Source organism: Osmerus eperlanus, chromosome 26 (genome assembly GCF_963692335.1).
Source record: "Osmerus eperlanus chromosome 26, fOsmEpe2.1, whole genome shotgun sequence".
In the NCBI taxonomy this organism is placed as follows: Eukaryota; Metazoa; Chordata; class Actinopteri; order Osmeriformes; family Osmeridae; genus Osmerus; species Osmerus eperlanus.
This window is the reverse complement of record NC_085043.1, coordinates 7,286,957-7,301,811: the sequence shown is the minus strand read 5'-3', so window position 1 is coordinate 7,301,811 and position 14,855 is coordinate 7,286,957. Positions and strand designations below refer to the sequence as shown.

Here is a 14,855-nt window from a genome sequence, read left to right as displayed (position 1 = left end):
AAAGTATTTTAATAGGCTCCAGCGGTAGCCACCAGACTGGGTCAACGTATGACAGAGCCAGGCACCAGGGTGGCCGAGTGTTATTGATGATGTCATTGTCCGTTCTGATCTTCATGAATGGATGAAATGACTGCAGAATGAATGGGTGAATGAGTCCGGGGGAGTCATGTGACGGATGACAGAATCGGCACAGCGTGGCAAACTTTCTCCCCTCTCTTTGACGTCAACATCTCTTCCCCCTCTGCCCTCCTACTACACCCCCTGCCTTTACGAAGAAGCCAGACCAACACAGACCTGATCCTTTGTTGTATGATTTTATTTCCCAGGAAGTTGCATAGTAAACAGTATTTTGGATGGCTTCTGGTTTGGCTTCTGCTAGACTGGAGAGACCTTCGTTTCCTCTGCAGTGAGCTTCATGTACTGCAGCTAGCCCAGATGCACACGTGCTGGTCGGATACCTTATTATATATTAACTACTCTGGTAACTGGTGGAAGCCAACTTTTCAAACGTAATAACAGGATATAGTGCAAAACTCTGCTTCATCCCAACTGGCAGAGAACACTTACTCGCCAAGAAACAAAAGTTAAAATCCTAACCTTGTCCCGAAAAAGACAAGATGTAGAAGTAAATCACACTGAGATAAAAAAAAATAAAAAAAAAAAAGGATGACAATATGACAAACACTAACAATCTCAAGGTACACAAAAATGGTATCCCGAAGGAAGGGAATAGCAGGTAGGAAATTCAACAATAACAACAGCACCTAGTAAAGCTAAGTCTGAGGTAAAGTTATAGTCTGGACAGGTTGGTGTATGGTCTCCTCTCCCTCTACAATACTGTCTGCCCTCTGATTTACCAATACCTAAATCAGACACACACACACACTTGTGGAGTCCCCCTCCACAGAGGCTAGCTAGGTCCTGATGTTCTTCCTGATCTTCTTGGTGAGGAGAAGAGGAGGCTTGATCCTGGGCTTGTCCTCCAGAATCTGAGCCTGGCTCTCAGGGCTGGGGAACCGCCTGGAGAAGATGTCCGGGTATTGCTTCTGGAACTACACACACGTGTACACACACACACACACAGTGAGGGGGCTGAGAACTGGACGCGGGTTTTAATGTGTGCGTGCTGGTGTCGAAGCTACCTGTCGTAGCTTCTTCCTGCGCTCCTTCCCGGCCAGGCTGCTGTCAGCCAGCAGCAGGTCCAGCAGCTCAGCGATGGCCGTCTGCGACATGGTGAGTCTCTGCTCCTCAAACTCCTGGCTGCTGATCTGGCGGCAGAACGCATGCAGCGGCACCGGGACCCCGCCGGCGCTCCCGGGGACACCGGCCCCCACCGGGTAGGGGATCTAGCGGAGAGACAAGGTCACACACTGGAGGGCCTCGGGCCCTCACCTCTAGCAGTGTGACGCTGAGGGTGGTGTGTGTGTGTATACCTGGTCGGGAGAGTGTGTGCGTGTACCTGGACAGTGTAGAGTGTGTGTGTATCTGGACAGTGTAGAGTGTGTGTGTACCTGGACAGTGTAGAGTGTGTGTGTGTACCTGCACGGTGCGGAGGTAGTGCAGGTGGTCGGTGACAGCGTGGTGCAGGTAGAGGGGGACAGACAGGATGTCAGTGTGATGGTCCAGCAGGAAGGACACCAGTCTGGTGGCCAGCAGCTCGTCCAGGTCCACCTCCTCCGCACAGCTCAGCACGCAGCCCGAGAACGAGTGCACCATCTGCACACGCCACGCACACCCGTCACACGCCTGTCACCACGGTAACCAGCCGACCTCTACAGATACTGTTAGAACTGCGAATTCAAAATCCCCCCCCCCCCCCCCCCCCACAAAACTGCTAAGAGCCCTGGTGTGCGTGTGTGTGTGAGAGTTTTCTCACCAGGGTGCGTGTCCCGATGGCCTGGTGGAGGCGGGGCATGTCCACGTTCTGACTCATGCGTGACATCATCCTCATGAGCAGCTGGAGCTTCCTGCGCTGGCCGGGGGGGAGGAGGAGGCAGCACAGCTGCAACGCCTCCACCGCCACACGCTCCAACTGGGGCTGCAGCAGGCCTACACACACACACACACACACATCTCAGTAACAGAGAGGATATCCCAGGCCTCACCAGAAGCAGGCTTACAGGTAAAGCCAGGGTAAGGCCAGAACTGGATTGGTACACTCTACCACAGGAGCCACTAGATCTAGGACGAATCTCCAGCTCTAGGAGGTATTCCAGCGGTTAGAATCAAGGAGATGATCTGGAAGATGATTAAGGATTGGATCTCAAAAAGGGTATCTGCAAGATGATTTAGGAAATGACCCAGGAAGAGAACTCAAAAGGGGATCAAAAGAGATGATCCAGAATGAGATCTTTATAAGGCGATCTAGGAGATGATGCAGGAGGTAATCAAGGAGATTATCTAGGAGATGATTTAGGATGGGATCCATGAGATGATGTAGCGATCTAGAATGTGGCCATTCTAGATCATTCATAGGGTTAAACTGAAATTGGGTGAAGAGGTGATTTAAAAGGTGATCTAGGAGGTGAATTAAGAGGTGATCTAAGAGGTGATCTAGCTGGTGAGAGTATGGGGACAGCAACATGATGTCTCCAGGATAGAGTTACTGCAGTGTTATGTTGTTGGGTGGATGCTGGGTGATGTTAGATGGTGTTAAGTGATGTTAGATGGTGTTAGGTGATGTTAGGTTAGATGTTAGACACACAAACAGGACTGAGGCAGAGCAGGATGGACAGGCAGAGACAGACGTACTGTTGTCAGGTCTGGTCAGAGGCTGGGGGCCCAAGGAGGAGGGGGGAGGTCTGGTCAGAGGCTGGGGGCCTAGGGAAGAGGTCCTGGGTCTGGTCAGAGGCTGGGGGCCCAAGGAGGAAGGTGGTCTGCTCAGAGGCTGGGGGCCCAGGGAGGATGTCCTGGGTCTGGTCAGAGGCTGGGGGCCCAGGGAGGATGTCCTGGGTCTGGTCAGAGGCTGGGGACCCAGGGTGAAGGGGGCAGGTCTGGATGGGCCGGGTCTGGTCAGGTCCAGGGAGCTCAGGCAGCGTCTGTCCCCTGGTGGTAGGATGAGGGATGGCCGCAGGTCCGTGATGCTCGCCCTCAGGCCGTAGTAACCGTGCGCCAGTTTGGGTCGCAAGGTGATCTCCGCTACCGGGGCGTGGATGCTGAAGCAGCTTGCAGACATCTCCCTGCTCTCAATCAGGTCCAGACAGTTCCCCACACTCCTGGGTCGCTGGGGGCGGGGCCTGTGGCTGATGGAGACGGTTGCCGTGGGGACCAGCGAGAGGCTGTGCCTGGAGTGGGAGGGGTTGGAGGAGGTTGCGCTGGCGACGGAGATCTGGGATTGGCTTTCCGAGAGAGAGTCAGGACTGCTCTGTGCTGGTGAGTCGCTACTTTGGCGACTGCCTGGAGTACTTTGGGATGATGCATCGTTGCCCCGGCAACTGTCTGGAGTATTCTGGGATGGTGTTTCGTTGCCCTGGCAACTGTCTGGAGTATTCTGGGATGGTGTGTCGTTGCCCTGGCAACTGTCCGGAGAGGTCTGGGATGAGGTGTTGTTGCCCTGGTTACTGTTGCTATGGCAGGAAGCCAGCATGTCGGTTGACTGGAAGAGCTCCCGCTGGGAACAGAGGGGGGCGGAGTCATCCAAAATGGTCTCCATGGAACAGCTCCGGGGGCGGAGCCTCAACGAGGCAGTGCTGCTCTCTGATTGGGCAAGGCTCAGACAGCTGCCACCCAACAGGGCTGCCCTGGAACTGACCCTGCGAGTGGGAGGAGCATGTTGGGAAGCCTGCCTGGCCACGCCCCCTCTCAGAGCGGCCAGCCGTGATCGGACCTTGGGACCGAAGACCTCTTTCATTGGCGAGTCGGTCTCGTCGCACGCCTCCTTGCGGAGCAGGCTGAGCAACAGACACTCCGTTGAGCGGAAGAGGTTGGCCACGCCCACGTGGGGCGTCTTGGCGGGGGGGGCGTGGCTAGGCGCCGGCTCCTGGCTCTTACGCTTCCCTCTCTGAGGCTTAGGAGCCACCAGGTAACCACTTAGCACTGGACACACACACACACACCATAGAAACAGACAAATACACCACAGAAACAGACATACACACCACAGAGGAAGAGACACATAGACAGGCAGGGTTATACAGTGTAGGGAGGCAGGCAGGGGTGGCGTTAGTAGACACACAGCAACACTGAAGAGGAGCTGCTCCCAGGACATCCGTCGTCACAGGTCCACCATTAGCATGTTAGCGTGCTCAGACTCAGCTGGAGGGGGGGCTCTCTGCTAGACAACACCTCCACAATGGGACATCCCATAATAACCTCCTAGCTCAGACAAAGACTGGGGCTGGATGGGAGACTGGGGACCGGGCAGGGACATCCCATAATGACTCTGGCCTAGCAGGGGACTGGTGACACAGCCCAACCCTCATCAGACAGAGACAGAGAGAGAGACCACACATGATCCTACCACTGGGGTCCAAACTAGCCTTGTTGTTGAAAAACAGTTTTACATATACATGACTATCTATACCTACACATGGGTAATGATACATAACTGTTTAGACAGCCAATGATGTATATTCACACATACCTACATACGGGAAATGACATAATTAATTAATTGATATTGATATTTCGGAATGATGGAGTTACATTCAGTCATACCCAGCACGTTGATAAACAGCTCGTAAAACTCGAAGGTGAGGAGAGGTTGTGGCAGGCTGTTGAAGTAGTCAGACACAGTCTTGAACACGTCCCTTTCAAAGCCCGGGTAGGAAGGGTGGCTGGAGTCAGACTTTGGCCCTGCAACAGCATGCAGTCTCTGGTTAAAAACCTTGATTTTCAGCATTACTTTCTATAGGCACTATTTGTGCATCACTTTGGATAAAAGGGTCTGCTCAATGAAATCGATGTAGATGTGAATCGTGAAGTAACGGCGGACTCATACTCACAGCTAGCCAGACACTTCATAGCCGACAGCACCCAGGGAGGAATGTCATCTGTGGAGATCGATAGAGACTGGTTAGCATGTGTGCTGCATGAGAGAGAGAAACTGGTTAGAATAGTTAGAGACAGTGGGGGGGCAGGGGAGAGAGAGAGAGAGAGAGAGAGAGAGAGAGAGAGAGAGAGAGAGAGAGAGAGAGAGAGAGAGAGAGAGAGGAGATGAGAGAAAACAAGAGAGAGGAGATATAAGAGAGAGAGAGAGTTACATAGAAAGATACAGGAGTATGTGTGCACCGGTTTTATCCTCCAGGGTCACAACGCCGTGCTTGTTGACGTTGGTCATGTTGTAGACAATGTTCTGAGGGTTGACATGGCGCAGGTCTAGAACGTCCTCCAGGGCCGTCACTCCCAAGATCTTCTGCAGGCTGAGACAAACAGGCTGTTAGTTCTAACGCCCCACTGTCCCTAAATGCAGCGTTCTAATACCACCTGTCCACTGTTGGAACCTGTTGTGCGAGGCTGACAGTACTTTAGGAGGATTGGACGCTGTAACCTACTGTGTGAGGGTGATGGGGTTTAGAGGCCGTACTTCTTAAGGATGGGACGCTGTAACCTACTGTGTGAGGGTGATGGGGTTTAGAGGCCGTACTTCTTAAGGATGGGACGCTGTAACCTACTGTGTGAGGGTGATGGGGTTTGGGGCCGTACTTCTTAAGGATGGGACGCTGTAACCTACTGTGTGAGGGTGATGGGGTTTAGAGGCTGTACTTGTTAAGGATGGGACCCTGTAACCTACTGTGTGAAGGTGATGGGGTTTGGGGCCGTACTTCTTAAGGATGGGACCCTGTAACCTACTGTGTGAGGGTAATGGGGTTTAGAGGCCGTACTTCTTAAGGATGGGACGCTGTAACCTACTGTGTGAGGGTGATGTCTCTCCAGACTTCCAGTACATCGTCGTTTGTGAGCTCCCTCCTGTGGACCTCGACAGTTCCTGCCTCCCCGTTCACTTCCTGTTCCTGCTCTGACGGGTCCACGTTCTCCTGGACACACACACACACACACACAAAGTTAGAACTGATCCTGAGATCACCACTTCAACATAGGTAGACTTCACCAGCACTGACCAGCGTCTCCTTGTCAAGCTTCTTTGAGCTTCGGAACTTGAAGAAACCCTCCTTGTCCTTCAGAGAGAAGTTTTTCTTCCCCGAGGGGGTGCGGGGGAGTGGCTTCAGCGGGGAGGAGGGGGGAAACCTGGAAATATTCCGGTTCAGGTGAGGTGCAAAAAATGGGCATGTGGAACACACAGCGGAAGAGCAAGGATCGGAATGTTCTAGAAGCCCTCAGATCCGAACAACCACCAGCCGGTAAAACCCACCTGTAGATGTGACCGTCATCCTCAAGCTCCTCAGTACCCCACCTGCCCTTCACGTCCTCGATCACGTGATTCTTCAGGAACTTCTTCAGCAGCTGGAGCGTCTGTTGCCTAGTGACGTCCGGTCCGAAGTTGCTGTTGTTTCGGAGGAGCTCGTGGAGCCAGTCGACGGCGGCGGCGGCCGTGAAGCAGCTGCCGTGAACGCGAAAGTGCAGCCGGTGTTTCCGGAGCGGCATGCCTGCTCTGAACAGCTTGGTCACTTCGTTCCACTGCGAATCAACCACAGGAAAAAAACTGTCATTCCCAGTGCCTTTGGGGTTTGGGCATTAACCTGATAACCCAAAGGAGAGAGGAAAGAGCGAGGAATTTATCCAGGAACATCTGATTAGATATAGATATATAACCGGGTTTTGACTGGGAGTTTTTTCTTGTCTTCCTTGAGGGTTTAGCTTGGTTGTGGGGCAGTAATATGGGCGTATGCGTAACCCTTGTTTACTTATTGAATCATCAGGTTTATTCGTGATACAGAAAATGTATCAAAGTTGCTGGTAGCAGTCATGACTGACTGAGGGCAGCTTAATTGTTACTGTGGGTTCTGACAAACCCGACACTGTGTTGGATACACAAGCTCAAGAAAACAAGCTCCATGGAGCCCCATTCATAAGCTAATGACCATTAAAACAACCTCACAGATGGTGATTAAGACCATGCTAGCCGACTTAACGTCATTGTTTCTGCCTTTTGATATTCCTATAGTATGGCAAACAGTGCAACTACTGTTCACTCGAACCAAATCATTTGTCCTCCCTACTGTACCATAAAACAGTATCTAGTCAACACAACCTAGCTAAGACTAAGTCTTAAGACTAAGTGCAAGCTGCAAAACACCATAAATAAACATACTGTATAGCTCTACGACTTTTTTGAATTCATATTTAATACAGTCACACTGTCTAAATGGTCGGTTATTAAACTAATCCTGTGATAAAATGAAACTACGTAGCTAATAAGTTAGATCTAACGCTAATTAAACCACCCATTACAGTACGCTAGCTTATTTCGATAACGTCGTTGGCTAACACTAACAACTCGGCTTCAAAGTCTTACCAGTTTGGTCGCCCTGTACGGGCCAGGAGTGATGATATGAGTACTCATTATAAAAAATAAAACCAGAACCCTCCTACTGTCACCCGATGTTACAAGTAAATCGATCCATTAAAAACCGTATTGTTCTTTTATATGGTTCCTGATGCTGACTCGACCCAGAAATGACTCTAAAGTACAAGGCAGCTTTCCACCGTTTAAAATTACGAGCCTCGTCCTGCGTGCTGCTGATTGGTCTACGTACTTGTCACGTGACTGTTTATGAAGGTTCCACGACAAATGGAACAAAAGATCAAGGAAGATCATAACAAATGCTTAGATGCTGACTCAGGATCGTCTCAATGATCAGAGATGGAGATAAACAATGCAACACTTTAACATCATAACTGTGCACTGTGTACAAAATTGTATCAGGTTGTTTACACGTATCATTTCAACTGTCTAAAAGTGAACGTTGACTGCCACCTCGTGCAAGTTAAATTGCATTACAACCTGTCATACCGGCTATCTATCTGCGTAAAAAATGATATAACCAATGATCTTTGGCCGAACACACATCGTGAAGTGTAAAGTTCTCTCGGGGACTTTTGCTAAACTCTTGCTGCATATGTTTTCTGCACATTTGTGACCCCCTGTCTGGCGGGCTCCGGTGAAGAGGACTCTTATGCCGACGAACACCCACATATCTGAGCGGGGAGCACCGGAATCTCACCATTGTGTAGCTCACCGGGGGGTATTAAATCAAACACTAGGAGACTCATCTACACCAGAATGGCCTCCTTCAAAAGAGATGCTGCCTCTGGGAAAAAACAAAGCCTATCTAGCTCAATAGTGGTTTACACAAGGAGGAATACAGTTGCTAGGTCATCATGGACATTTGTGTGAGCCACAGCTGGTTAGACCACTCCAGAACATGCCAATCATCCCATGATGAAAACTGATTTACAAGACTGTGATAAGACTGTTACATGGTAACATAGTTATCAGGTCATAATACGGCAGTAATGATGTCTCAGTAAGTTTGTTATATCCCAGTAATACATTTATGAGACCATAGTAAGTCAGTTATTATAAAGTAATGAGATCATGATAAGATATTTATGGGATCATAGGGAGTTAGTAATGACATCACAGAGCCTGTGAAACAGGAACGGCAGAAAGACTTCCATGGCGCAAGTAAGTAAATAAGTAATGTAAATATTAATGCATGAGGTCAGTGTGAATAAACCAAGGTAGTCATAGGTGCCAACTCACACAATATATAACCCAGGGAGTCACCACTGGTCCCAGTGGGGTTAGACCTGGAGAGAGAGGGGTCTCTACTGAGTAGAGACAGAACGAACCGCGGGTCTCTATTGTAATGACGTAACAGTGGAACAGAAGTTACCTCAGTGGGGTGGCTGGAGAACAAAGGAGATGAGCCCGCGAGAAAAGAGGGAGCTGTGTGACTCAGAGTGACACAAAGGAGGAGGAGGCGGAAAGAGGAGGAGGAGATGGAGGAGCGAGAGGAGGAGATGGAGGGGAGAGAGAGGAGGAGATGGAGGGGAGAGAGAGGAGGAAGAGATGGAGGGGAAAGAGAGGAGGAGGAGATGGAGGGGAGAGAGAGGAGGAGGAGATGGAGGGGAGAGAGAGGAGGAGATGGATGGGAGAGAGAGGAGGAGGAGGAGATGGAGGCGGAGAGAGAGGAGGAGGAGAGTGGGCAGGAGAGGGATTAGGACGAGAGAGGGACACTGCTGGTGGAGAGGTCAGAGTGCAGCTTTTGATGTGTTAACGGCGGTAGATGAATAGTAAACAGAGGTGGGGTGAAGCCAGCACAGAAGCAGCTGGAACAGCTGTAGGAGGAGGAAGAGTGTGTGAGGAAGGGTGTGGGAGAGTGTAAGAGAGAACATCAGAGGGTTGTATAGGATAGGAGATAGTCGTATGGTACAGTAAAGTGTAGTATAGGAGGTGCTGTATAGGAGAATGCATGTGAGGGTCCTACCTCCAGCCTGACCCAGTTTTTTGTGTCCGTTCTTTGATGTCTATACTAATGCACACAGTGCTCTGCTACCACGGCAACCATCGCTGCCAACCATGGAACATGCAGTACAGTTGACCACAGTGAGGCGTGTGTGTGTGTTTGTAGGCATGTTTTCCTGCGTATGGTGTGTGTGTGTGCTTGCTTGCTTGTCTAACATTGTGCATGCGGGTTCTCGCCTCTGTACTATGTGCGTGTGCGTGCACGCTTGCATGCTTACGGTGTGTGCTTGCCTGTGTGCTTGCCTGCGTGTGCATGTTTGCATGTGCATAGTGTGTGCATGTGCATGTTAGCATGTGCACAGCGTGTATTTGTGAATGTTTAGGAACTTTGAAGCTTTGCCAAGAGGGGAACACATTCAGCAACCTTCTGACATATCAGTCTGTGCTTACTATATGATTAAATACATGTGAGTGTGTGTGTGTGTGTGTATGGGTGTGTGTGTAGTAGAAGTAGTTGAGGACCTGCCGACTGCAGAGCTTCTTCTTTTCCTCAGGGTTCCACACCTCCTCCTCCTCCTCCTCCTCCCTGCTGTACACACACACACACACACACACACACTTCACTTATACAAACTGTACACAAACACACACATGCACACACACACACACACACACCAGGCAGTTGCTAAGCAACTGTAAAATAAACCACAGAGCTCTGGAGTCAGTCAGCCTCCCCACCAATCCCCCTCCACTTCCTCTGCCCGCGCTCCCCTTCTCATGTCTGGCACAGAGAAACAGCATCACAGGCTTCACGCGGTACGGACGGCTTGGAACAACTGTGGCAACAGGCAGGCCCAGTGTCCAATAGGCTGACATTTTGTCCAGATATGGTATCAAATGAATGGTCGATACTAATCGATACTAATAGCCTTCTGGACACTGGTCATTCATTTGATCCTATATCTGGACACACTGTCAGCCTTCCGGACACCGCCATTCATTTGATGCTATATCTGGACAAATTGTCAGCCTTCTGGACACTGGCCATTCATTTGATACTGTATATATGCCCCCTGGGCGCCTCGCTAGGGAGGTGGTCCAGGCACGTCCAGCTGGGTGGAGGCCTTGGGGAAGACTCAGGACTAGGTGGAGAGATTCTCCTCTCTGGCCTGGGAACCTCGGGGTCCCCCAGTCGGAGCTGGTTAATTTGGCTCGGGATAGGGACGTTTGTGGCCCCCTGCCGGAGCTGCTCCCCCCGCGAACCCACTCCGGATAAGCGGTTGACGATGGATGAATGGATGGCCGTGTCCAGAAGGCTGACATTTTGTCCAGATATACAGCTCTGGAAAAAGTTACAAGTTAAACCACTGAACCTTTTTCTTTCCTTTCCAATAAAGTTGCGAAGGAAAATGTTGAGTGAGCAACAGAAGGGTTCAACTTGCAGTGGCTTCTTAAATCGAACCCTTCTGTTCCTCACCCAAAATGTTCCGATAAAACGAACAAAACCAATAGGGTTCTTCCTGACTGAGGAATCCTAAATAGTGAATACATGTAACCATCTGCGCTACCAGCTCGCTCCCTGGGACTTCGCAAGCTGCTTCCGATACTTGGCTGTCCATCAAATATACGAGCCAATCCTCGTTGCAGGGGGGCGGGCGCTCCTGTTGCCTTAGAGCCCGTGTGATTGACGTTGGGAGACCGTAGCGCAACGGTGTGCGAGAGATTGTGTTGCGCCTGTCATGAGTGGAGATAGAGACGGACAAGAATAAAACATGAGAGGACTAATCTTTTCTACTCTAACCAGGCGCTCTAGAAGGACAAGAGAGACGGACTGATTCGGAGGAATTCCTAGAAGAGAGGATTTGACAGGGAAAACCCAATCCACTCTCAAAATCTACCGGTCACCTACAGACTGCATCAGAATGCTCCTTTTGCTACGGGTAGGTAACACGGAGACAGGGTAAACCGTGCGGCAGCGCTGCCATCTGTGTGTCCTGCGTGGCGCGCGGGGGGCCGCGGTTGGGAGTGCGTGTTTTTATGACGGCATCTGCGCTCGCATCTGTAGAGGAGTAGGCTCAATTGCGGTACCTAACAAGTAAAGGCTGAAGCCGGGGGCAACATAGGGGGAAACACTGTACGCGGCAAGAGCTGTTATATAGATAGTTATTTCAATTAAATATTGAATGTTGGACCGACATAAACTGTTCTTGAGGTGTAAGACACCTCTTCACCCCAGTAGAGCCGCATATTTTTGGGCAAATCTCAAAAGAGACTCAGTAGCGTTATTTCTTATCTCTCTGTCTTCCCTCTCATAAAACCGTCCTTTGTGAGACTCCCTCCGTATTAAGTATATGGTCTGATTGCGGAGTGAGAAAAAGCATGAAGCTGAAAGGCTGTATTCATCGATGCTCTGTGATTGAAAAGCTGTCTTAATCCTTAATGTGCTAGTGATTGAGTAAGTGTTGAGTCAGAGAGTCAGTGTGTGACCAGGGAAGAGAGAGTGAGACAGTGTGTGTGCGTTTGTGTGTGTGTGTGTAATATTTCTGACAGTGATGGCGTCCGTCCTCTCAGTATTCTGTTACATAAACTCACACGTAATTTACATCTTCTCGACAACACCTAAATGTGCAACTTTCACCCTCCCTCCCTCTCTCTCTCCCTCCTTCTCTCTCCCTCCCTCCCTGTCTCTTGCTCTCTCTCTCTCTCTCCTCTCTCTCTCTCTCTCTCTCTCTCTCTCTCTCTCTCTCTCTCTCTCTCTCTCTCTGTCTCTCTTTCTCTCTCTCTCTCTCTCTCTCTCTCTCTCTCTCTCTCTCTCTCTCTTCTCTCTCTCTCTCTCTCTCTCTCTCTCTCTCTCTCTCTCTCTCTCTCTCTCTCTCTCTCTCTCTCTCTCTCTCTTTCTCTCTCTCTCTCTCTCTTTCTCTCTTCTCTCTCTCTCTCTCTCTCTCTCTCTCTCTCTCTCTCTCTCTCTCTCTCTCTCTCTCTCTCTCTCTCTCTCTCTCTCTCTCTCTCTCTCTCTCGCTGTTTCTCTCTCTCTCTCTCTCTCTCTCTCTCTCTCTCTCTCTCTCTCGCTGTTTCTCTCTCTCCCTCTCTCATTTATTTCTATTTCTCTCTCACCATGTCCCTCCTACTTTCTCTCACGCTCACTCTTTCACACTTTCTCTCTCTCTCTAGCAGAGCAGTGTGTAGTCGTGTAACTGCATGCAGACAAGTAGCCGTGTGTTCGATGTGTGTTGCTATGCGTAACTGTGTGTGTGTGTGTACTTTGGAACTGTGGTATCCGGTAATGGTCAGCTCTGTTGTAGAAGAATGCAGCCATGAAGAACCCAGCGCAACACACAGCATCTTCGCTCCGTCTAGAATAGCCAGGGTTGGCCATTAGTTGGCCTCAATCAAATCTGACGAGCCTCTCTCCGCAACCAATCAGGCAGTCAGAAAAGGTCCAATTATCCAGTGGGAGGAGCTGTCAACTCCAGTAATATTGCACGGTAGTCAGTCAACCAGTTATTCAGTCGACAGGGTACCAGTCCACAGTGTTTTAGTCTGCAGTGTGGTAGTGTGCAGTGCGTATAGTGTGGTAGGGCGTAGTGTGTCGTGTATAGTGTGTCAGTCTGCAGCAAGGGAGGATGTGAAGACAGGAAGAGGGTCTGCTGGAGCTGACGAATGAGAGGAAGTAGGTCCTGTGACAACTAGGCCACGCTGTCCTACATTCTGCTCTTCCTCCTCCTCCTCCTCCTCCTGGAGAAGGGGACAGAGGGCTTTCCTCTTCCTCTCTGTCCTCCGGTCTCCATCCTCCTCTTCCTCTCCGGCTGAGGCCGCAGGTTTACTACAGCGAGACGGCCCAGTGTGGGGTGACTCACTGGGGCCTTGCCATCATCGGCCTGCTTTCAGATTACGAAACTGAGAGAAAGGAGAGGATCGTTCTGAAGGGGTCGCTAGATCGAGAGACACTGTGGAGAAATGGACGGATAGATACTGTCGATGGACAGAGAGAGAGAGAGAGAGAGAGAGAGAGAGAGAGAGAGAGAGAGAGAGAGAGAGAGAGAGTGAGTGAGTGAGAAAGAAAGAGACAAAGATAGAGGGAGGGCAACAGTGACAGAGAGACAGGAACGAGAGACACAGAGAGAGAGAGATGAGGGAGGGAAATATTTAGGAACAATGACATCAGCTCACACTTCCGTACAAACCAATCAGCTGCCATCTCTGTTTGTTAGAGCTGTGGTTCTGTCTGAGGAGGTGGGGGTGGGCCGATGCCAGAATAACGGATCAACCAGGCTGACTAATGAATGACAGAGAGTAGGCTTCTTTATGACGTCCCGAGGATCAAGTTTATCTCTTGACAATAGGAATATCAACTTCTATGTATACACAATCTGTCATTTTATATTTGCATCCCTTTGTTTCCTTTGGCACCTGTCGCCCTGCGAACACGAAGACAACGTGAACACACTTTCGAGAGCGCAGGCACAGAGGATCATGGGAAGGTTCTGTGTGTCGAGGATGCACCAGAAAACACAACCTAGTTAACTGCTGATTTATTGTACTAGAAAATCGCCCATCTGATCTCTGTACACACACACACACACACACACACACACACACACACACACACACCCACACACTTGCACACACATACCCATTAGACCTCCTGAAGCCCAATTACCTGTTTGTGTATGTTCGTGTGCTTTATGTGTGTTGTGAGTGTATGCGAACGCTTCTTTAAAGACAACGATGGCATGTGATGAAAGGTCATAACAAGGTGTTGAAGAGCACTGCAGGAAGTGAGAAAGAGGCAAATGTGTGTGTGTGGGCTGGTACTCTTACTGTGATGACAGGGCGCCATGGAAACCTGGGTAGATATCTACTGCTAATTATGCAAGCTGCTGACAGAGAGGAGAATGTAGTGGAGGAGGAGGAGTGGGAGGAGGAGGGGGGGATGTGAGGGTGGAGGAGGAAGAACAGAGGAAGCTGAGGTTGACTTCAGGCTGGCATGGCGGAGCTATGCAGACAGGAAGTTAAAGCTGATTGGATGTAGCTTTTACAGTGAAGTAAGAAGTTAGTTCGAAACCACTGGTTCGATGTCACCATCCAGGGTTCTGGAACAGGGGAGGAGCAGGTCAGGATCACGTGTCTCTCCTCTGGTCTTTCAATCAGCACATCACACTCTCTCGTTCCTGTCTCCGTCCTCCAGCTTGTTGCCATGGTGATAAGAAGAGTCAGCTCACTGGAAGAGGCCTTCCTGAAGTGTTAAGAAAAGCTTTTTTACTGGTCCAACTACACGCACGCACACGCATACACACACACGCATAGACACACACACACATGGACTGACTCATACTGCAGGTGAAAGATTAGGGGGTAATTTGAGGTTGTGTGTGCATGTGTGCGTTTGTGTGTGTGCATGTGTGTGTGTGCTTGCATGTGTGTGTGTGTGTGTACATGTGTGTGTTCCTCTAGGCTATTCCATATGGGCAGTGTCATGGCGGAG

The 14,855-nt window shown here is 50.2% G+C and overlaps 2 protein-coding genes across 3 annotated transcripts in view; one reads left to right on the top strand and one right to left on the bottom strand.

The window, feature by feature from the left end:
* Positions 1-295: 295 nt before the first annotated feature.
* Positions 296-7,627, bottom strand: depdc1a (DEP domain containing 1a). Of its 2 annotated transcripts, XM_062452822.1 has the most exons (12): positions 7,415-7,627; positions 6,311-6,576; positions 6,060-6,186; positions 5,851-5,975; positions 5,230-5,360; positions 4,944-4,991; positions 4,657-4,794; positions 2,752-4,035; positions 1,877-2,049; positions 1,540-1,716; positions 1,143-1,346; positions 296-1,052 (listed from the first exon to the last, which is right to left on the bottom strand). In XM_062452822.1, exons 1-12 carry the CDS (start codon positions 7,460-7,462, stop codon positions 915-917), a joined length of 2,859 nt encoding a protein of 952 aa, XP_062308806.1. In that variant the 5' UTR covers positions 7,463-7,627; the 3' UTR covers positions 296-914. The 2 variants fall into 2 exon arrangements, with proteins under 2 accessions (XP_062308806.1, XP_062308807.1); XM_062452823.1 differs by lacking the exon at positions 2,752-4,035 and having other exon boundaries at positions 7,415-7,622.
* Positions 7,628-11,055: 3,428 nt separating this feature from the next.
* The window catches only part of lrrc7 (leucine rich repeat containing 7), a 45,118-nt gene continuing 41,318 nt past the window's right edge, over positions 11,056-14,855 (top strand). Inside the window, exon 1 of the mRNA XM_062452285.1 lies at positions 11,056-11,310. The gene's annotated coding sequence lies outside the window, so the exon portion shown is untranslated. The remainder of the gene's footprint in view (positions 11,311-14,855) is intronic.

What these genes read in the sequence shown, in the direction of transcription:
- depdc1a (XM_062452822.1), bottom strand. Translation starts at nt 7,462, where the DNA reads ATGAGTACTCATATCATCACTCCTGGCCCGTACAGGGCGACCAAACTG. An exon ending in AGAGACATCACCCTCACACA is followed by an intron (nt 5,361 to 5,850) that starts GTAGGTTACAGC and finishes TGTTTGTCTCAG; the next exon opens with CCTGCAGAAGATCTTGGGAG. An exon ending in GCAGGAAGAAGCTACGACAG is followed by an intron (nt 1,053 to 1,142) that starts GTAGCTTCGACA and finishes ACGTGTGTGTAG; the next exon opens with TTCCAGAAGCAATACCCGGA.